This window comes from Megachile rotundata, chromosome 16 (genome assembly GCF_050947335.1).
Source record: "Megachile rotundata isolate GNS110a chromosome 16, iyMegRotu1, whole genome shotgun sequence".
Lineage (NCBI taxonomy): Eukaryota > Metazoa > Arthropoda > Insecta > Hymenoptera > Megachilidae > Megachile > Megachile rotundata.
The window spans coordinates 9,315,795-9,337,178 of record NC_134998.1 but is presented as its reverse complement, the minus strand read 5'-3'; the positions used below and the strand labels follow the sequence as shown (position 1 = coordinate 9,337,178).

Below are 21,384 nucleotides of genomic sequence, written 5' to 3'. Positions count from 1 at the left end.
TGTACTTTGTGTGGCAGATGTACGAAATTTGTAGACATTATATACACGCATGCGCATGTTAATATAATAAAAATACACGTTCAAAACAAATGAAAAAGCGGTATTTATAAACGTTCTTGACAATCCTCCATTTTTCATTTATTTGACCTAAAATTAATAATGACAATCATTTTATTGTAATATAGTAGTGTGGTAGTATTAGAAAGTAGTGGAATGATAGAAATACTTTAACATTAAAATAGTAGAATAGCAAAATAATAAAACAGTTGATTTTGTCAATTGATTCTAAAGTTATCACGTTACATGACCTTATAATTTGACAGTATTAAAAAGAAAGCTGTAAATTATTTTTTATCTCTTCTCATTAAAAAGTACATTCGTACGGTACTGGTGATGACGTCACAAAGACAGTATGGCCGGACAGCATCGGCTGTCTGCACTGTAACTTTGAAAGACGCTTTTCGGGGGTTCAAAGGGATATTTTAAAGAAATATGTCGGATTACTTAAGATCTGCTTTTGGATACTTGAATGGTGCTACAAATACAAACGAATACGTGGGACAAATATTGGAAATCAACAATGTAAAATTACGTGTGACTAGGCTACTTGCCGAGGGTGAGTCTGTCAACCCTTTCACTTGTTCACTGTATCATTTTATTCACGTAAAGTATTCGTCTTTTGCAGTGACTTCTCCTAATTTCTACGTGAACAAATTCGTTTTTCATTTTAACGCCCCATGGTGATGCAAAATAATCGCATTGATTGTGCGAACACCGTCAATTCCTCAATCTTTTGACATGTGTCAAATAAGTTTTGACATTCAGATGTATATACATCACATGTTTAAATTACGCTTTATAATATATTAAAAATAGCTAAATATTTACTTGCTTGCATTGATTTAAAAGTTTTCGTGTTTGATTAAAAAAAAATTTAATATATTTTTTTTATAAAAATGCACTGTAATTCATGCATATTTTAAGAAAAAACAAAAGTTAAACATAGTAAACAATTAGGTTCAGACTTTTGTATGATAAAATACTATGGATTCATTCAGAAATATCAATATCTATCTTTGTTATGAAATTTAAAAACAAAATATTCTCACAAAAATAAAGTTTTTAATACAAACATCTTAATATCTCAACACTTAGTCATATTTCTGTGTACCATTTGCAAAACATAATGATTGTTTATACATGTGTCATTCTCCTTTTCATTCTTGTAAAATTTTTTATTATTGTTGTCATATGAATATGTTCTGTCAACAGGTGGTTGGGCTTTAGTATTTGCTGTAGAAGATGTTAACACAGGAAAAGAATATGCTCTTAAGGTAAACACACAATATTTACATTATTATAATATACTTGAAAACATGTTATAACATATACATCTATATTTTTAGAGACTCTTTGCAGTTGACGATGAGGCTAATAAAAATATTGTGCAAGAAATAGAAACTTTAAAGAGGCTATCGGGTCATCCAAATGTAATTCAATACCTATATGCTCAGCGCTTAGAATGTGAAGATCGTAAAGGATACGAATATCTATTAGTGACAGAATTATGTCCTGGTGGTACCGTAGCAGATATACTTAGAAGTTTAACAACAAATTCCCTATCACTTGCCCAAATTTGTAAAGTAGCCTATCAAGCAACCAGAGCTGTGCATCACATGCACAGTCAACAACCTGAACCATTCGTACATAGGGATATAAAGTTAGAAAATTTCTTAATTGGAAGTGATGGTTTAGTCAAACTCTGCGATTTCGGTAGTACTTCAACCCAACAAATTTTACCGAATCCGTCATGGAACGCTCAGAAGCGGGCCACGTTAGAGGATCAAATGGCAAAGTATACAACTCCTATGTACCGCGCGCCTGAAATGATGGATACATGGAACAATGAGCCTATTGGCCCACCAGTCGATTGTTGGGCACTTGGTTGTATACTGTATTCCTTGATAACGTTAAGGCATCCGTTTCCTGAAGGTATGCATTGAATTTAAATAACAACATCAGTTTTGTCACTGTTACTGTGTTTACAGGTAATAAACTTGCAATCGTTAACGGCAAATATTCACCGCTCCCTGCTAATCCTCGTCTAGCCTGTCTCCATGACATAGTAAAAGGTTGTTTAGAAGTATCTCCGGTACGCAGACTCACGACATCGATGATACTGGAACGTCTCGCAGCAATAGCAGAATCAAATAATTTTGATCCCAGAGAACCCCCGAAGATAGAAGTTCCAGTTAAAACACCACCTCCTCCTAGACCTGCACCACCACCGAGTACACCTGCTCCACCACCAAGGCCAACTCCTCCGGTAAATGTACCACCTCCGAGACCCGTACCGGTTCAAACGGCCGTCGCGAAGGTCCCGGTTGCTCAATCGACAGGCCTATTTAGTTCGTTAAAAGGCGGTGCTGGTAGTATTCTACGTAACTTAAAAGATACCTCGAGCAAAGTGATGCACTCCGTGCAACAAAGCATGGCTAGAACTGAATTAGATGCAAGTTACTTAACGTCACGTATATTAATAATGCCGTATCCAGCGGATGGAATAGAATCTGCCTATCGAGCCAATCATGTGGAGGACGTCAGAGCTTTTCTTCAAGCTCGACATCCACCTCCGGCTCGTATTCAATTATACAATTTATCCCGTGCACGACCGAACGTGACTAGGCTTCCTGGTAGACATATCGATTGCTCGTTTGCCTATGCTACGTCGGAATCTAATGCTCCACTGTTGTCTGCGTTGTACCAAATTTGCCAGGACATTTATCGATACTTGAACGCAGACTTTAATCACGTTGTAGTGTTATATTGTACCGTGAGTATACCTTGTATATTTATTATGCAAGTATAAACCAAGAACTAAAGCTGTAACGATGGTTTCAGGATGGATATCGAGCGAGCGCCACTATCGCTTGTACTTTACTCATTTATGCTAAAGCATTAACGACCCCTGAAGAAACGATAGCACTGTTCACAACTAGGCGCTGTCAGCCACCTCAATTGCAACCATCGGAATTACGCAGTATTCATTACATGAGCTTATTAAGTAGTGGTATACAACCTCATACGAAGCCGTTGGCTCTTCGCTCGTTACTTATACAACCGGTGCCGTTGTTTACCAGAGCAAAAGATGGCTGCCGACCCTACGTAGATGTCTATAGTAATGGTGCATTAGTTTTCTCCACCAAGCGGCCAGAGTATGAGGACATGCGACTGTTTGGCATGATGGAAGGGAAAGCTTCCTTGGCGTTAGGAAACATAACAGTTCGTGGAGATGTTACTATAGTAATATTCCATGCTCGTCAGCAACTTGGCCGTATAATTGGAATTAAAATTGCGTGTGTTCACTTTCACACCGGTTACATACCTTTGACTGAAAATACTTTAACGTTTAAGAAGAAAGATTTGGACGACGCGCCTGAAATCGGAGGAAAATTCCGTGTTGTTTTGAATATAATGGTAGCTGAAGAAAATTCGAAGCTAGCTAGGGTACCAGCACCTTGGGAGGCAGACGCGGCTGGCAACTTGATCCCAGATCCATTATTTGGATCCACTTTAGAAATGGAAGAAACATTAGAGAACTTTAGAACTGCTCAACCAGAAGAGGTAAAAACTTGGAATAAAAAAAGTATTACTTGGTAGCTAATATACGCAGTTTTCTAATATTTTAATTTTGTGTTAGATTCAGAAAGAAGTATCAGCTACACCAGCAGTTGAAGTACCAAGTAACGTCAACGTGCAAGAGGAAGTTAAACCGGAAGAAACTGTAGAAGAAAAGACTAAAGAAGAAAGTATCCCGCAAGAAGCCGATCTACTAAACCTAGGAATGCCAGATACCAGTACCTTAAATTCTCCACAGCCTCCAGTAAACCCTGGATTAGACATTTTTTCTAGCTCTAGTCAAAACGAAAATGATCTCTTAGCAGGTTTTGGTGTTTTTACTCAGCAAGAAGCAAAAAGCACCGCACCCAATATTAGTGATCCCGTCCAAAATGATTTACTTTTTGGACACGATCAGCCTACGAAAAACGATAATACTAACAATAACTTAAGTATGAACAATTTATTTTTTGATCAGAGTCAATCCAACAGCAAACAGCAAGTCAACGATTTGTTGTTCGATCCTTTGGGTGGAAACTCTGCGAATAATCTGTTAGGGGGTATGCCAAGTTCTAAATCGAGTACCGTGAAACCTTCGAACACCGAGGAGAGCTTTCCACGGAACTCCAGTGTTCCAAACTTTGCTGCACAGAACAAGGATCCATTCGCTAATCTTGCCAGTTCTCTGGGGACTGGTTTAACGTCCAGTTGGAATGGAACACCAAGGAATTCGAATACTCCACAATCAGCTAGTCCTGCGCCAGCTAGTACACCGATTCATTCCAATCCTAATGCGCACAGGTCAAATGCAACTACTGAGAATAATATGGCGGATAGTGGTGCTTCTAGCAATAAATCAACTAAATCCAGCGGTGATGCCTTTGAAGATTTACTTGGTAGTCAGGGATACAACTTCTTCAGTTCGAGAAAAGCAGAAAAGGACAGTCCAAAGACAATAAATCAAATGAGGAAAGTTGAGGCTGCTAAGACGATGGATCCAGATCGGTTAAAGATAGCCGAATGGACAGAAGGCAAGAAGGGCAATTTACGTGCTCTTCTTTGTTCGATGCATACTGTTCTGTGGCCAGAGGCTGACAGGTGGCAACGTGTCGAAATGCACCAATTAGTCACAGCGGCAGATGTTAAGAAAGCTTACAGGAAAGCTTGTTTGGCTGTGCATCCGGATAAGGTATTCCATCGAATTACTGTTGTAAACAATTAACATCAGTCTGAATTATCGACTAACTATATTCCTGTTTTTATTGTTATAGCAAGCAGGGACGGCCAACGAAAATATAGCAAAATTGATTTTTATGGAACTGAACAATGCCTGGAGCACATTCGAGAATGATGCGTCACAACAAAACTTATTTAGTTAATTCCAATTACTGTTACTTGTTGCAAAAAATGAAATTTATGTCCATGATTAAGGTAGTTCCTAGCGGAAAGAGACCCGAGAATATTATTTTAATGTAAGATAACTCCGTGTTACATTCCAGCTATGTTATTTTAGCTGTAGCGACAAAAATTTACCGGATTCGATAGCGAAAATGAAATGTTTGAAGTTGCATTTGAATGGCTACCTGTGTATATGCATCTTTATCGTATAAAGCCTTGTAAGATCACTTACTGTATTAAGCGTATTGTGGTATAACGTATATATGTATATAAGGCAAATGTAAATTAAGGAAGGTTCCAAATATATAAAGATATTTTCCGGCCAAGTATTTTGTTTAACACCCTCTATCTGTCAGTTCTTTAAAGTCAAGATTTTAGAATTTATAAGTTTGGGAAAATTTTAAAGACTTTAGGATTTTTAAATAAATTGAACAATGAAAAATTTGTGTAGTATTCTTCCTTAGAGGCTTAAGCAAGTACGATTTTGCTTAGTAGTTAATTAGCTCTGTATATAGCAAGGTCGTTTCTTGGCAAAAAAGAAATGGATATGAAAAAGGAGCATTATAAGGATGCGTTTATATTCGAAACTCAATGCCTCATGGTTCTACAAACACACATATCTAAAAAACACGTATATATATAGCACGTATCTGCGCAAGTAGTGTGTAACGTAGGGGTGAAACTTAAAGGGAGGGGCTTCACGAAAATGGCTGTTATGCATGGGGTAGGACGTCTAGAAAAGAGCAAGTGACGGTTCATCCCTGTCTTCCTCATTGACCGATTGACATTATTTTACGACGATTTGTACGGTTATCTAATCGATAACTATTATGTGGCGGTTAAGAAGTAATCTTCGTGCTCTGCTTCATCCACCACCGGACCTACGGGATATAATTCCTTTCGGTAAAAGGTAAACTGTTCTCGATACTTGATACTTTAATGCCCTATAAACGAATAAATCGGATTAAATTAGATCAGCTTAATTTTATGTTTCAACTCATTACTTACGAGCATCATATTATTTTACGCTAAAGTAAACCATTGAGAATGATAAATGTGACAGTATCGTGAAAAATAGATAATATAAAATAAAAAATTGATTTTGTCGAACGCGCGATTATTTTATACCTAAAAGTTTAACTATGATACTATTTGTACAAAGCTACTAATAATTTAAAATATTTGTGTTTGCAATTGTCAACAGTGTGAGGCTATGACTATAATACATACAATTATATATATACTACAAATCACTTAATTACAAACTACAAATCACATAAATTTTTATTTTAACAATTCTAGATTAGTATTTTATATGGATGATGTGAGTCAAACCAGTTAAATAAGCATACCGGAGAAACAGAGAAAACGCGAAGATGATTGGCAGCCCTTGGAAATTTACATTTCTTTTCTTACTGGCAATTTTATTTTGCTCGATAGCTTCCTCTTACACGGACTCTACTAGATCCGTGAGGGCTGTCAAAGGAAGATCGCGAACATATTCTGCGTGGAGATTGGTGCTATGTTTGTCACAATCCCAAGGTTCGCTTAAGAGAGACGTACAGAAAGCATGGGAAAAAGCAAGGCTGGAATCATCTCACGCAGATATGAGTGTATTCTATGTAGAGGCACCGCCAAAAAAAGATTTACTCCCTAATCCTTTATCATTACTGAACAAATTCTGTAACGAAATTGAAGGTGGGAAAACAGTGTTGAACCTTGTCATTGGAGGAGGATCAGCAGCCAGGTTTCTTGTTACGGCTGCGGCTTCTTTGAATATTCCAACTTTATGGCTGCCATTTACGCATGAAGATTTCCTTAGACAGGTTTGTGAAAAACTATGCTTTATTCTTTGTTAATAATCATGGTTAATCAAAAATTGTGTTTTACAGGGAGATCTTGGACAGTATGAAAGTCGTATAGGCTCCAGTACCAAAGAAGTGGGAGCAGCTGCAGCTGCTTTGATGCACAGAGCAAACTGGCATGCGTTCACTCTTCTTATAGATACCACTTTGCTTCCATTGACTCATCTTTTACACGCGAATCAAACGACTTTAACGCCTAGAACGATCATACATCTTCCAACGAACGATAAAACTTTGAGAATGAGGCTGAGACGAGTTGCTGAAGAAGGTGGCAGTGGAGGAGTTATAGTAATGGGTTGTGATTTGAACAACGCAAGAAAAATAATTGCTGTTGCTGGAAAATATGAAATGCTCGCAGGAAGATTTTTGTGGCTCTGGTTAGATCTGAAGGCAGAGTTAAGACCTAATGAACCAAATATAATCAGTTCTCATATCATACACGGCTCAAGAGCATCGATTGCAACGAATGAAAATCCTGCTCCGATTGAGGGTATAAGTCGAGCCGCAAATCTCGTACCTGAGAGCCAGTTATCATTGAACGCTTTGCCAAGCTTAGCCAATGATATACATCGATTACAAGATTACAGATGGCAGAACGAAAAATCCGTGAGTAAACAAGAAGACAAAGGCTTTAATTTCGACGACGACGAAGAGATTAGAATAACAAGTAAAGAGTTGAACTCAAAAGATTTTATGCCAGTGGGTATGCTGGCGTTAAGGCCATCTGGTATTAAATTAATGGGCAGTGATACCATACTATCCAGAGTAATACGGGAAACTTCTCAAGCGTTAGATGAAACGTTTCTGGAAGTTGAACCGAAACTAAATTACATGGGAGAGTCTCATTTGGACGATAATTTTGTACCAGAATGTCTCCCAAAACGAAACTTCAAATTCTTAAACAGCGAAATAAGAAATAATGTTTCAAAGATTCTAACACAGAAACTGAGAAAGGCTGTAAGTCAGGTCTCTAAAGACAAGGCTAAATTTCATTTATTGAATCTACAGGCTATTCGGTTTCCTGGTAACAAGACTCAATTAAGGTTTATTAACAATAAAGTATATATGAAAGTATGTCATCTACCAGTGAAATAAAATTTTTAATGGAATTTTTCCCTGATAGGTGGACCAAAGTGGGAACAGTTAAAGGTGGGAAGGAGGTTCACTTAGATACAATAATCTGGCCAGGTGGTGGAATCGTGCCAGCATATCTGGAACAAGGTGGCGAGAAGATTGGCATGCCCATGTACCGCATCGTCACAGCACTGGCCTCACCGTTCACCATGGTGACGAACCTGCAGGAGGGTCTCTGCCTAAGAGGACTGTTCTGTCGTCAAGAGAATATCCTGATGTGTTGTTACGGTCTAAGCATGGACTTACTGTCCTTGGTGTCCCGTGAACTGGGGTTCCGTTATGACCTGTACTTGGTGAAAGATGGTCTGTTCGGTAAGAGAAACGGTAGTAGCGGTACGTGGAATGGAATAATGGGAGAACTGGTATCTAGCCGAGCCCAATTGGCTTTCGCGCCCTTGAGTGTCTCTGCTCGCAGAGCGGAAGTGGTCGACTTCACCACACCTTACTTCTTCAGTGGAGTGAGCTTCCTCACGGCACCAAAGCCAAATTACGAAATACCACTGTTCGCATTCCTGTTTCCATTCAGTACAGAGCTATGGATCGCCGTGTTTACGTCGCTGAACTTCACTGCCATAGCAGTGGCTCTATACGAATGGTTAAGCCCTTTTGGTTTGAACCCTTGGGGTAGACAACGAAACAGGAACTTCTCGTTAGCCTCTGCTTTATGGGTGATGTGGGGCCTCCTGTGTGGCCACCTTGTTGCCTTCAAAGCACCGAAATCTTGGCCTAACAAGTTTCTCATCAACATTTGGGGAGGTTTCTCTGTTATTTTTGTGGCTTCCTACACGGCCAACATAGCTGCCCTGATCGCGGGTCTTTTCTTTCATTCCGCAGGGAGCAATTACGACAAAAGCGTAAGTATGTGTTAATAAGCTATAAGCCATACTAGCAAGGAGAAAGATATCTGGCAGATTATTCTCATCATTCCTAGATACTTACCTGTAGCGGTGGTGTTACAGTTACTGTTACAGAAAGTCGGTGCACCAAGGGCATCAGCGGCCGAGTACTATGTGCAAAAAGCGAATCCCGATTTATGGCCTCACATGGCTCGGTATTCATTGTCGAACGTCGCCGAGGGCGTAGAAAGATTAAGGAATGGCAGTTTAGATATACTGATAGCAGACACCCCTATTTTGGATTATTATCGAGCGACAGACGACGGATGTCGTTTGCAAAAGATCGGGGACACCATAAACGAGGACACGTATGCCGTTGCTCTTGCTAAAGGGCATCCTTTGAAAGAAAGTATATCAAAAGTAATAGCCAATTACACGAGTACAGGGCTACTTGACATTTTGCAAGAGAAATGGTAAAGTATTCAAAAAGCAGAGCAGTGAAAAGATTTTTAATGCGTTGACACTATGATAAGTAGATGATATTTTTTAGGTACGGTGGTTTACCCTGTATTGGAGGGAGAAAAGGTATGGACGCAGGTCTCATGCACGAGCAAAGAGGTCAACCTAGACCTTTAGGCGTGGCATCCGTAGCTGGTGTATTTTGTCTACTAGGAATGGGTGTCGTGCTTAGTACTATTATATTAGCCGGGGAGCACTTGTTTTACAAATACACGTTACCCAGGTTGAGACACAGACCGGAAGATTCTATATGGCGCAGCCGTAACGTAATGTTTTTCTCGCAGAAACTGTACAGGTTCATTAATTGCGTGGAGCTGGTGTCGCCGCACCATGCAGCCAGAGAACTGGTTCATACAGTACGACAGGGACAAATTACCTCCTTGTTTCAAAAAAGCGTTAAACGAGTAAGTAGCCTTCGTTTCTGTTAGTTCGTTTGTTCATCGCATATCTACAAGGTGACCATGTTCCAGAAGGAACACGAACAGCGTCGCAGACGTAAAAGCAAAGCGCAGTTCTTCGAGATGATTCAGGAGATACGAAGGTAAGCATCAAAGCTGAGAGATTCGTCATAAAATTCAAACACGATTCTACTTTACTACTTTTAAAATTTCTACAGAGCAACCAACAAGTTAACCGTTCTAATTCCATAGAGTTCAGCAAGAGGAGAAGATAGAAACAGTTCCTGAGGAAGAGGAGAAGGTGTCGACGATCAAAAAAGAAGAGAAAGCCATCAAAGAAAGAGAGAGGAGCTGGAGCAAGAGCCCTCTGATGCTTCGAAGTCCCAAGAGATCAGAAAAAAGCAGAAGCTCCACCAATTTGTCGAGTTCCAGGCTGGGCTTGTCTCCGATCAGTCTGGATACTCCGATGAAACCCAGGGAGTTCACTTTAAGCAGCACTAATCTTAGAGCGAGAAGTCCACTGGAGACGGTGGGTCGACGATTGAGCCACGGCGACGGTGGATCACCGCCCCCTCGTCTGGGTTCGCACTTCGGCGGCAGTGCAACACTGCGACCTTTTGCCCCAACGAAGAGCGACCCGACCGGAAGTGCCACGTCAACTATGAAGGGTGAGTCGAGCGGCGGTGGTGCGCCCACACCAAGGTACGCTCGTAGTCCTGCAAAACGTGGCCAGTCGTTCCCGGTATTCGCCACGCTGAGGCCACCTCATTCCTCCGGTTACCAAATGTCCAAGAGTCCTCTCCTCTCTCCGAACAACGAGTTGACCTCGACAATAGGAAGAAAGTTGTCCCGCGAATGGGGCTCCGGCACCATAGACTTAGCCAGATCAACGGAGACCGTCGGCAGAGGCTCTACTTATACGCTAGGTCAAGAAATGACATTGTCCCTGGAGCGTCCCTCGCACGAGAAGACCCAAGACGACGTGTTGCCCATAAAGAAACCCATACGACGCGTCAGGAGTCACGAGACCCGGGACACCAGTAAGCTGATGGCCGATCTACCGTCGCCAAGGTTGACCGCGCAGCCGGTGGTAGGAGGCCGGTCGGTAAGCGAACGAACGAAAAAGCAATTAGAGTCAGAGTTGAAAGCTATTTTAAGTGCCAGAGCTCATCATCGTGATCTCCATCCTCCTTGATAGACGTATACGCCGATTTAGAAGAGTTCTTGAAAGCAGCAAGCTTTGAGGATCGTTGCCTCTGAGGGGCTTTGATTGATTTAAGCAATATCAGATTTATAGGTCAATTTGTAGAGGAATCCGACAGACTATAACAAAAACAAAAAAAAAAAAAATGGTTTTAAGAAACACAGACACAGTGCCCCGGGGGCGTGGGGGGAGGGGGGGAGTAATAAATAAATTAATGTGAGAGTGAGAGAGAGAGGGAGAGAGAGAGAGAAAGAGCGTGAGCGAAAGAGAGAGCGAAAGAGAGAAATTCTAACGGAGAGAAGCGAAATCTCTTTGTCTGTTCATGTTGTTATGTACATTGATAATATGATAGAGTACGTTGATTGAAAAAAGTGCTATAAACTTTAGTAGAGAAAATGTCTTAAATACGTAGTACTTAAACGAATACTAAAATATTTTCTTGTTGGCATTTTAACTCTACATTAACCGTCAGTCTGGGTGGGTCTCTCCTCGCCGTAACGATACGATAGACACCCGTGTACACACTGCCGTATTTCTCGACTTCCCTTTCATTTGCCGTAGACGAGACCATAGTTGCTTCACAAAGAAACAGTTGGTCCTCTAGTTATTGACGTTATGAGTTGATCCAAACATCGGAAATGAGAAGAACGAAAGAATGGATATGCGAAAGTTGAGAAATTCTGGTGCATGGAATTTCGCTGAATCGGATATCCGAATACTGCCGTATACTTTGATAATCCTTGTGATCGCGAATGGAGAGACTCGCTCGAAGAACTCTCGGCGTAGAATGACCACTTACTGCGAAACACGTAATCTTACGATTATCTCATACCCGCTAAAAAGAGAGAGAGAGATTACTATAGGCGGAAGAAATTACGATCGAACGAATCATTTTTTTGTACAGCAAATATGTAAATCGATCATTGCTCATAGTAATTATTAACGATTCCAAACCGTGATAGCAAATCGTCATTCCGTAACAAATGTCCTGTAACTTTCTGTCTCGAAATGGCAGGCGAAATTTGTTCAGGAATTGCACGCATCGCGAGACATCGTCGGAATTGAATACACCGTCGTCGATCAATGTTCCTTTTCTTTTCTCGTTCGTCACCTCGATTAAGATGAAAACGAAATCACCACTTGTTTGACGCTACTATTCGACCTAGACTGTTAGAATGAATGTGTGGGACTAAATTAAAACTAATTCATGAGCGAGGCCTTAGGAGTAGTTGATCCGCCCAATTCTTTACTTGGATATAGCGTTATTGTATTAACGAGCAATTCGCTATATTACAATTATAATTATACGTATAGAAATAGAGAATTTAGTTTCATAGTTTCTCGTTAGGCACTGTATTTTAACTCATGAAATTCTTGGAAGTCTTAAGACATAGAGACTTTCCCGAATAGTACCTTCGATCCTTGAACAAATGGATTTGAGGCTACGCTTAAAACTTCATGATCCAATCGGTTGTTCGCTGAGGTACATTACATACATTTGTAAGTATTTTCATTTTAATGCATGATAATACATGACTACTACCGATGAAAGTGTCCTGGATAATTGCATCGTTAATTTCATCGTTTATAAATCACTGACACCTACATTTATACTTATCATTTTTGACATCAACTTATACACGATGATAAAAATGTTTGTTCACAAACAACAAAGATGATTTCGATACTTTCCTTTGAAGCGAGAAGCGTGACTGGCTTGCTTAGTTGAAATATTACTGGATAACAAATATATATTGCAATTGATTCAGGAGATAATCAAAATACAAATATATAGGGGGCCAGTTTAGAGTCACCCGAGCCTAATTAAATCAAAGATAGACGTATTAAATTAATTATAGTTGTAATATTCTTTGATAAGCGGGTTCTGCCAGTAATTTGGTTCAGTAGTGATCTCGTGTTCTTTTCCTGATTCGTTTCCGACTGTATAAACAAAACCTATCTTCTGAAAGTCCTTGTACGTATGTGTCTTCTACTCTAGATACCTGAAAAGGCATTATTGCACTGAATTAAAGGTCGAGCCCCCTACTTCATTGTGCGCCAACAAGAACCTGTATAATTGGAACATTGCATGGAAAGATCAGAGGAGATATCTGCACTCCATTATTTTATTTATGTTGATAAATTGGACAAAAAATTACTGCACATAATTGTCTTGTTAACCAATGATAGTTACAACAGTACATACGCACAAATCGGCCTATCTAATATAAGAAAAAACAGTACTCTATTCTTTATTCTTGACTTCCAACTATTTTTAGCACTCTCCTCTTTCCATCCAATAAACCAATATCACGAAGTGTTCTCAGTTTCAATTTTAAAAAGAAGCAAACACTATTCGAAGTATATTGATATATGTTCAGAATTCATAAAATTCATGGAATAGAAATCAAGAGATTACAGTGGATAGAGATTAGAAGCTGCCGTTGCTGCTTAACAAGTCTAATGTAAACTTTTGCACTTTAGTTTTTAGAAGTAACTCTAAAAATTAGTACTTAAAATATCATTAGCATCGTATTAGCCTTAATATATTAATTCCATGTCTAATGGCAATAAGATTATTCTACACTATGAAACACTGCCATAATTTCAAGTATTGTTACATTGATTTTAAAATCCTGCCAAATGATATCATCATCATATTAAATCTCATGATGTATATTACAAAGGTGTAATCTTCCAATTTTCAAAATTTATCAGCAGAAACTGCATATAAAATGTAAAATTTCTTGTTATTTAGGTTTACAACATAATTTTAATCCATGACTCTATCATGAGAACATTTCTAAGATAATGGACATGAATATGGAATATTAATCAATAAGAAACTATAATAATCAATACTTACTTTACAAACAAGCAAGTAAATCGAGCAAAGTGGAAGGAACTTATTCATTGAATTCTATGCATAAACATGATCGGTTCACAGAGCAAAGTTCCTAATATCTGTGAAATTTATTTTTTCAATGACCATTATTATGGAACGTCTTGCATTGTGGAAATCAAACAGTAAATTCTTCAGCTGCATAGAATGCAATGCCAAATATGTTCTATGTTACGGGTCTCTTTCAATTTACTGTTACAATTAGGAATTAAGAATATTTCATATTGTATTTATTAGTTCTCGCTGACTCGTGTGAATTTAATTTAATTAGTTACATAGCATTATAACTTTTAATTCAGTAAATTATAGAATTGAGAACTAAAGTTGCAAAATTCGTGTTCGGTCGCTTTCGATGCTTCTGCAACTGAACACGATATATACAACTTTAATGAAATAAATAACTGTTGTAGATCCTACGGTAGAAAAATATGTATAAATATAATTATCACAAAATTCTGTTATTGCGGTGACTTGTTGGCGTACGGTATTAGGTTAGGTTCCTCGTAACCTACCTCGTCTCTCTTGTTACGCCTACTATTATTATACTGTTATTGTTGAAAACTCCATATTAACAAGAAATAAATATATTGTCTCAAAATAAACATTGCTTTTCATTTCCCTTTATAAAATGCTTTAAAGCCTTGCATAAATTGTTTATGTTTTGTATACAGCACTTATAGCTAATCTTCATTATCGCACAGTATATGCAGGGGCGAAGAAACGGAACCCGGCTCCAAATTTCAAAAGATCTCATGGTCTATAAAACTATCATAAATTTTGCTTAGCTTTCTACATTGTATTATACGTGTATGCTTACTTACAAAGTTTAAGTACAATTTGAGTACCGTAAATATTTACGTCGCCCGTAAGTATGCATACATTTCGTCATCATATACTGATCAGATAAGTCACAGGATTAAAATAACATAAATAATACTATATAACACGATAAATGTAACATTAGTTAACACCCCGTTTCAAGGCATTCACATCATATATTATTATTAATACATCAACAAACATGATACATGGATATTTTATATTCCTCGTCGAGAATGCTGTATCATCCTTTCTTGCATATTCGAATTGCTTTAATAGGTTTTTTTGAGTGAATGACGAACAAGCTTCATTCAAGGCACGCGCGTGGCAACCTGTGCAGTTAACAGAATGCAACGCGCGTTTTTCACGGGAAGATGCGATTTTTAAGAAATCATCGGAACCAACGGTTCAAAAGTGCACGAGCGTTCTCAAAGCTAGAGAAGGAATGCTACGTGGATAGCTTACGTGCTTCGTCAACCAGGCACAAGCGAAAGAATTGCAAGTCATTCACGTCATTTACGATCACGAGTGCTGTTTCACCGTCTTGTGGACTTTCGCTTGTGTTTGTTTCGCGCGCGATTCGTGATAATCGAACAAATTTTTCTCACCAATCATTTCGGCACAGCTTCAGTCACAATTATATACTGACATGTAAATGTATACACATTGGATCTGCATTAATTATCGTTCGTTTCTGTACGCGTTCTTCTGTTCACGACGTATTGCTCACAATTATCTTTCGTTTTTTAGCTGGTCGATACACAAATACACGACTGGCGAATATCGAACATGGGCGGAATACACGTTCTTCGTTCACTAGCAGATCTAGAATAGTACTGATGAACACATTGGCAATTTCTACAAATGTGTCCGTCTAGAGCTACGCATAATAACGCATCCAGAACAATCTATACGGTTTGCGGTGACAAAATAATCATCAAATGTTTCTTTCAAATGAATACAAAACTGTCAATGTTTAAGAGCTCGTGAAAGCACGTGCGTATGTTAATTGTACATTTGACGTGGCCCAGCATTTTGTAACATCGCATTTATCGAGGGACAGGGTCGGATCTAACTTGTCCAATCCCTGCGTCATCGTGCAACATCAATGAATTAATCGTCAATTATCTGTATGAATTATGATTGTGCAGTTGCACCTTTTCTCCCCCTCTTAATTTCGTTTATGTTCAGAAAATTATCGAATAACGAATTCTCTTCGTAATTTGCTTTTCTTTCTGTGTATATCAACGGACTTTCAATCACATAGGTAGGTGTGTATTACATCAATATTTACTATTTGTTTCTATTAGATATGAATCATAAACATTTATTAATTTTATATGATTTTTATGTATTATCAATATGTTTAAATGTTTATGTATCCTTAAATAATTATAATAATAAAAAGAATGTGTTAGCAATTTAACTATTTTTCAGTTTACTTTAATGGATGAAGAAGATTGTTGTATAAAAAAAGAAGCTGAAGGTTGCTTCAAGTTTGAAAGTCTTGGATCTAATATTTCGTTCATGACAGACGACAAGGGTCTAGAATTTACAGAAAAACATGGGGACTTGGGTGACATGACATTTCGTATGGCTAATTACATTAAAGATGTTATGAAAATGATGTTTATAATGCGCAGCCATCATATGCTGACAGATGTTATACTTGAAGTAGGGACAGAATTATTCTATGCGCACAAAGTTATTTTAGCTGCTGCTAGTCCATATTTTAAGGTAATTTATATATAAAAGAAGCTTATATACTGATGCAGGAAAAAACATTAAAAACTATAAAACGTTATAGGCAATGTTCACAGGAGGTTTGAAAGAGTCTGAAATGACTAGAGTAAAGCTTCAAGGTGTCTCTCCAACAAGCATGGCACGACTACTGTACTTTATGTATACAGGTCAAATAAGAGTCACAGAGCTTACGGTGTGTTCACTTTTATCAGCAGCCACCATGTTTCAGGTATGCAAAAATAAAACCATTGTCATTATAAGTGCATGTTTTAACATTTTAAATTTATTTTCATTACAATGTAGGTTAGTAATGTCATAGATGCGTGTTGCGTTTTCTTGGAAAGACAGTTAGATCCCACGAATGCTATTGGGATTGCAAATTTTGCTGAACAACATGGTTGTCACAGTTTGTATCAAAAAGCGAATCAGTTTATTGTTCAACATTTTAGTCAAATATGTCAAGAAGAAGAATTTCTACAATTATCGGCGATACAGTTGATAACACTAGTGAGAAAGGATGAGCTGAATGTTCAGGAAGAGAGAGAAGTGTACAATGCCGTGTTGAAATGGGTAAAGTACAACGAAGAAGCGAGAGGACCTAAAATGGAACATATATTACATGCTGTAAGATGTCAGTATCTCACTCCAAACTTTCTGCGAGAACAAATGAAGAACTGTGATGTTCTAAAGAAAGTACCTGCCTGTCGAGAATATCTTGCACAAATCTTTAAGGACTTGACTCTTCATAAAAAACCAATTGTTAAAGAAAGAACGCCCAATACCAGAAGAGTAATATATATCGCGGGCGGTTTCTTAAAACATTCTTTAGATGTTTTGGAAGGATACAACGTGGATGAGAAAACTTGGACACAGCACGCAAAACTGATCGTTCCTAGGTCAGGTTTGGGTGGAGCGTTCTTAAAGGGTATGTTTTACGCTGTCGGTGGAAGAAATAATTCACCAGAAAAAACGTAAGCATATCTGAAATTAAAACGGTAAAATATTAAACGCAAAATTAAAGATTTTCTGCGAATTTCATCAGATACGACAGCGATTGGGTCGACAGATACAATCCGGTACTAGATCAGTGGCGAACTTGTAGTCCAATGTCTATGCCACGACATCGTGTAGGAGTGGCTGTAATGGACGGTTTATTATATGCTGTTGGTGGTAGCGCAGGTGCAGAATATCATAATAGCGTTGAATGTTATGATCCAGAACATGATACATGGACCAATGTAAAATCGATGCATATAAAGAGATTAGGAGTTGGAGTGGCGGTAGTTAATAGGTAAAGATGAACATTATGTACGAGTGGACATTTCAGCGTTAAACCGTATCATTTATAAAAATTGTAAACAACAGATTACTGTATGCTATTGGTGGATTCGATGGAGTAGACCGACTGAATTCTGTGGAATGTTATCATCCTGAAAATGATGAATGGACAATGGTTTCGCCTATGAAATGCAGTCGTTCAGGAGCTGGGGTCGCTAACCTTGGACAGTATATATACGTTGTAGGAGGATACGATGGAACTAGACAATTAAATTCTGTTGAAAGATATGACACGGAAAAAGATACTTGGGAATACGTTAGTAGCGTGACCATTGCTCGTAGCGCACTTAGCGTTACAGTACTAGATGGTAAATTATATGCAATGGGTAAGAATCATTAAACATAATACAGATCTAATTTGAAGTGTATAATCATAAATTAATTCAATGTTAATACTTTTAGGAGGCTATGATGGTGAACACTTTTTAAATATCGTAGAAATTTATGATCCTGCAAAAGATACGTGGGAGCAGGGAGTACCTATGACTTCGGGTAGATCGGGCCATGCAAGTGCAGTATCTTACCATCAGTGTCCTATACATTGTGATCATCTAGAACACAATATATCACTAGAGAAACCACCCTCGTGATACGTGCGATCACCGAATATTGGTTTAGCTATTGATATAAGATAGCTCGACTACAAACTTTAGCCTAGGAAAATTACTACGAGAAGAAGAAATAAATATCAAAATAATGGAATCAATCGTTGAAGCAGTAAACGAATTTTCGATTATTGCAGACTGACATAATTTTTCACTTCGTGGAACGAGTCTAATTTTTGAGGTTGTAAGCGCGTTTCTACTGAATTTCGATATTCTAGTGATTAACCATTTTATAAGTTCACTCGTGAAAGGACCAGTGATTTACTTCCATTAATAATAATGTGTTTTTAAAATTATAAAGACTTAAAATAATTTTGTAAATATATATATACATATATATATTATTTTTAAAGGATTTTTATAAAATTTTCTTATTTCAGTCACTGTATATCTGTAATATATTATGAAAACAAAGTATCAAATATATATATGTATAAATACATGTAAAGTAATTATTGGTAACTAATTTATATATTTTTGGTTTTATTACTTCCTATTTCCTTCTGTATTGTGAATCAAATCTTAACTGTAAATGTTCAAAGATATTTAATTGTAAAATACAATTGGTTGGAAGACTTAATTGTAATTAGTTAGATGTACAAAATTATATGTACATGTTCATTTTTGGTTTCTTTATATGTATAGACACAATGTATTAATTAATATTAAATTAAAATATAAAATAATTTTTACATATATATTAAACATAACATGAAGACATTCTTTCTTGTCATGGTCAAAATTGTTCTTCCTGATTACTCAATACCTTCAAAAGGTACATTAAATACGCCAGTGTTAAAACAGGTTCTGTTGTCAAGATGGGACATCGATATTTTCGAAAGTAATAAAATATACATGTTTTTACGATAAAAATTTTTTCCATATTATATGGAATAAGAATATTTTCTTTACAAACGTTGTTGAAAATTTTTCTATTATTTTTTTCAAATGGCGTGCGTGAATATTTGAAATATTTACAAATTATCTTAAGGTGGTTCGCTTATAACAGTAAGGTTATAAATACAATGCTCGTTTGAAACGAATTAGTTGAATGACAAATAACAAGATAGAAAATGATAATAATAATCTCTTCTACGATATTTTCCGCCGTTTTTAAATCTACGGAAATTCGGTGGACGATGTGAAACTTAAGAAAAGTACAACAATGAAATTTGTGTACAAATTGTTTTTCTTGTGCCTTATCTTTGTTGCTTTAATAATACTACTTAATTTGACCAACTTCTCGAACAAGATATATAATGCCCAAGCCAAAGAAACTGCTGCTTTTTCAAGCTCCATTAAAAAATTCATACCAAGCCCAATAGTGGAAGAGGTAACAATATGTGTCGTAGTATGTGGAGACAGATTAGACGAGTCACTGACTATGCTCAAGTCTGCTTTAGTTTTCACAAGAAGACCCCTACAATTCATTATTCTGGCAGAGACAGATTTAATTTCTGCATTCAATGAAAAACTGATGGAATGGAAGCTTATGTCGAATAAAACATTTGACTTTGTAGTTAAACCTATAACATTCCCCGAAGGAAGTGATGCAGCTATGTGGAAGAAACTTTTTAAACCATGTGCAGCACAAAGATTATTTCTACCTGTAAGTATATTTAAGATCCTAGTTGATAAAAGATAATTATTTACTTTATATATTACAGACAGTTTTAAATGAGACGGATGCTGTTCTTTATATGGACACTGATACCCTGTTCTTAGCTCCTCCAGAGACAATTTGGGATGAATTTAAGAAAATGAATTCCAGTCAATTAGCAGCATTAAGTCCTGAGCACGAAGATCCTAATACAGCATGGTATAATAGATTTGCAAAGCACCCATACTATGGAAAGTTAGGTGTGAATTCAGGTGTTATGTTAATGAATTTAACAAGGATGAGAGAATTTAGGTGGATAGAATACGTGATACCTATACACAAGGAATACAAACTGAAGATAACATGGGGAGATCAAGACATAATAAATATTATATTTCATTACCATCCTGAGAAGCTTTATGTATACTCTTGCAGGTACAATTACAGGCCTGATCACTGTATGTATATGCCTGTTTGTACAAAGGCTGAGAAACAAGGTGCTTTGGTTTTACATGGTTCCAGAGGCACGTTTCATTCTCAGAAACAGCCACCTTTCAGAGCAATTTACAAAGCTATGCAAGAATATCAATTAGATACAGATCCCTACGATTATCTGTTGGTGCCAATGAGAAACTATTTAGCTTTGGAACACGAATCTAATTGTGGAAAAGTATGGAAAGTATTTATTATTCAACCTGAATTATATTTGGGCAGCAATAATATTTAAACGTTTTTTTAAAACTCATAGAATACAACTACCCAAACATAGTACTTCCTTTAATCTTTCATCAACAAATTTCAAATCTTTATAAAATATTTATAAAACATTTAGCATATCGAATTTTTATATAATATTTATAAAATATTTAGCATATCAAATCTTTATAAAACATTTAACGTATTATATAGCATAAGTAGTTCTATTCCTCAACATAAAACTTATACATAGACTGATCGTATTCCATAGTGCATTTTCATTTTGTTTGTTAACAAGTGCACTATGATTGTTACTGTTTTATATAATGTATTACATTAAAGGACAAAAAAACACGTTGCTACATTCTTAGCTAAGATCTTTTGGACAATATTCAACTAACAAATTTTTGAAAACCCTTTTCACTTGATTCTAGAATCTCTTTACAAATTTTATACAATCGTGACTGCACCGATATTGCAGCACAAATACATTTTATATACATATATGATAATTTTATTATTTGATACATTGTTTGTGATACTTTTCTTATATACGAATAAAAAAAAACGTTTAAACTCAACGTCTGTTTTTATTCCATACGTCCATAGCCATACTAACAAGTTGCAATAACGCGTCACAGTGGTTTAACTCTCCATGAAAGAAGAGGGGATTTTACATTTGAAGAGGGAATAAGGGAGCTGTATACCG

At 37.1% G+C, this 21,384-nt stretch overlaps 4 protein-coding genes across 13 annotated transcripts; all 4 read left to right on the top strand.

Moving 5' to 3' along the window:
- The first annotated feature begins 378 nt into the window (after positions 1–378).
- Positions 379–5,342, top strand: aux (cyclin-G-associated kinase). The gene is made up of 7 exons (XM_003707470.3): positions 379–616; positions 1,273–1,334; positions 1,407–1,992; positions 2,049–2,833; positions 2,902–3,624; positions 3,701–4,807; positions 4,890–5,342. The coding sequence occupies exons 1-7, from the start codon at positions 493–495 to the stop codon at positions 4,995–4,997; spliced, it is 3,495 nt and encodes a 1,164-aa protein (XP_003707518.2). The 5' UTR covers positions 379–492; the 3' UTR covers positions 4,998–5,342.
- A 123-nt stretch (positions 5,343–5,465) lies between these two features.
- LOC100880472 (uncharacterized) lies at positions 5,466–14,476 on the top strand. 2 transcript variants are annotated; one of them, XM_076540965.1, is made up of 8 exons: positions 5,466–5,926; positions 6,319–6,842; positions 6,909–7,924; positions 8,005–8,869; positions 8,975–9,324; positions 9,402–9,774; positions 9,844–9,911; positions 10,021–14,476. In XM_076540965.1, exons 2-8 carry the CDS (start codon positions 6,393–6,395, stop codon positions 10,961–10,963), a joined length of 4,065 nt encoding a protein of 1,354 aa, XP_076397080.1. In that variant the 5' UTR covers positions 5,466–5,926; positions 6,319–6,392; the 3' UTR covers positions 10,964–14,476. The 2 variants fall into 2 exon arrangements, with proteins under 2 accessions (XP_076397080.1, XP_076397079.1); XM_076540964.1 differs by having other exon boundaries at positions 9,841–9,911.
- A 46-nt stretch (positions 14,477–14,522) lies between these two features.
- Positions 14,523–18,833, top strand: LOC100879022 (kelch like ECH associated protein 1). Of its 8 annotated transcripts, none has more exons than XM_076540969.1 (8): positions 14,523–14,739; positions 15,444–15,960; positions 16,131–16,430; positions 16,501–16,665; positions 16,740–17,407; positions 17,458–17,727; positions 17,802–18,100; positions 18,177–18,833. In XM_076540969.1, the coding sequence occupies exons 3-8, from the start codon at positions 16,140–16,142 to the stop codon at positions 18,362–18,364; spliced, it is 1,881 nt and encodes a 626-aa protein (XP_076397084.1). In that variant the 5' UTR covers positions 14,523–14,739; positions 15,444–15,960; positions 16,131–16,139; the 3' UTR covers positions 18,365–18,833. The 8 variants fall into 8 exon arrangements, with proteins under 8 accessions (XP_076397084.1, XP_076397082.1, XP_076397083.1 ...); XM_076540967.1 differs by lacking the exon at positions 14,523–14,739 and adding an exon at positions 14,802–15,344; XM_076540968.1 differs by lacking the exon at positions 14,523–14,739 and adding an exon at positions 14,802–15,350.
- Positions 18,834–19,098: 265 nt separating this feature from the next.
- shams (glucoside xylosyltransferase 1 shams) lies at positions 19,099–21,256 on the top strand. Of its 2 annotated transcripts, XM_076540980.1 has the most exons (3): positions 19,591–19,712; positions 19,783–19,988; positions 20,047–21,256. In XM_076540980.1, exons 2-3 carry the CDS (start codon positions 19,857–19,859, stop codon positions 20,704–20,706), a joined length of 792 nt encoding a protein of 263 aa, XP_076397095.1. In that variant the 5' UTR covers positions 19,591–19,712; positions 19,783–19,856; the 3' UTR covers positions 20,707–21,256. The 2 variants fall into 2 exon arrangements, with proteins under 2 accessions (XP_003707528.1, XP_076397095.1); XM_003707480.3 differs by having other exon boundaries at positions 19,099–19,988.
- Positions 21,257–21,384: the final 128 nt, after the last annotated feature.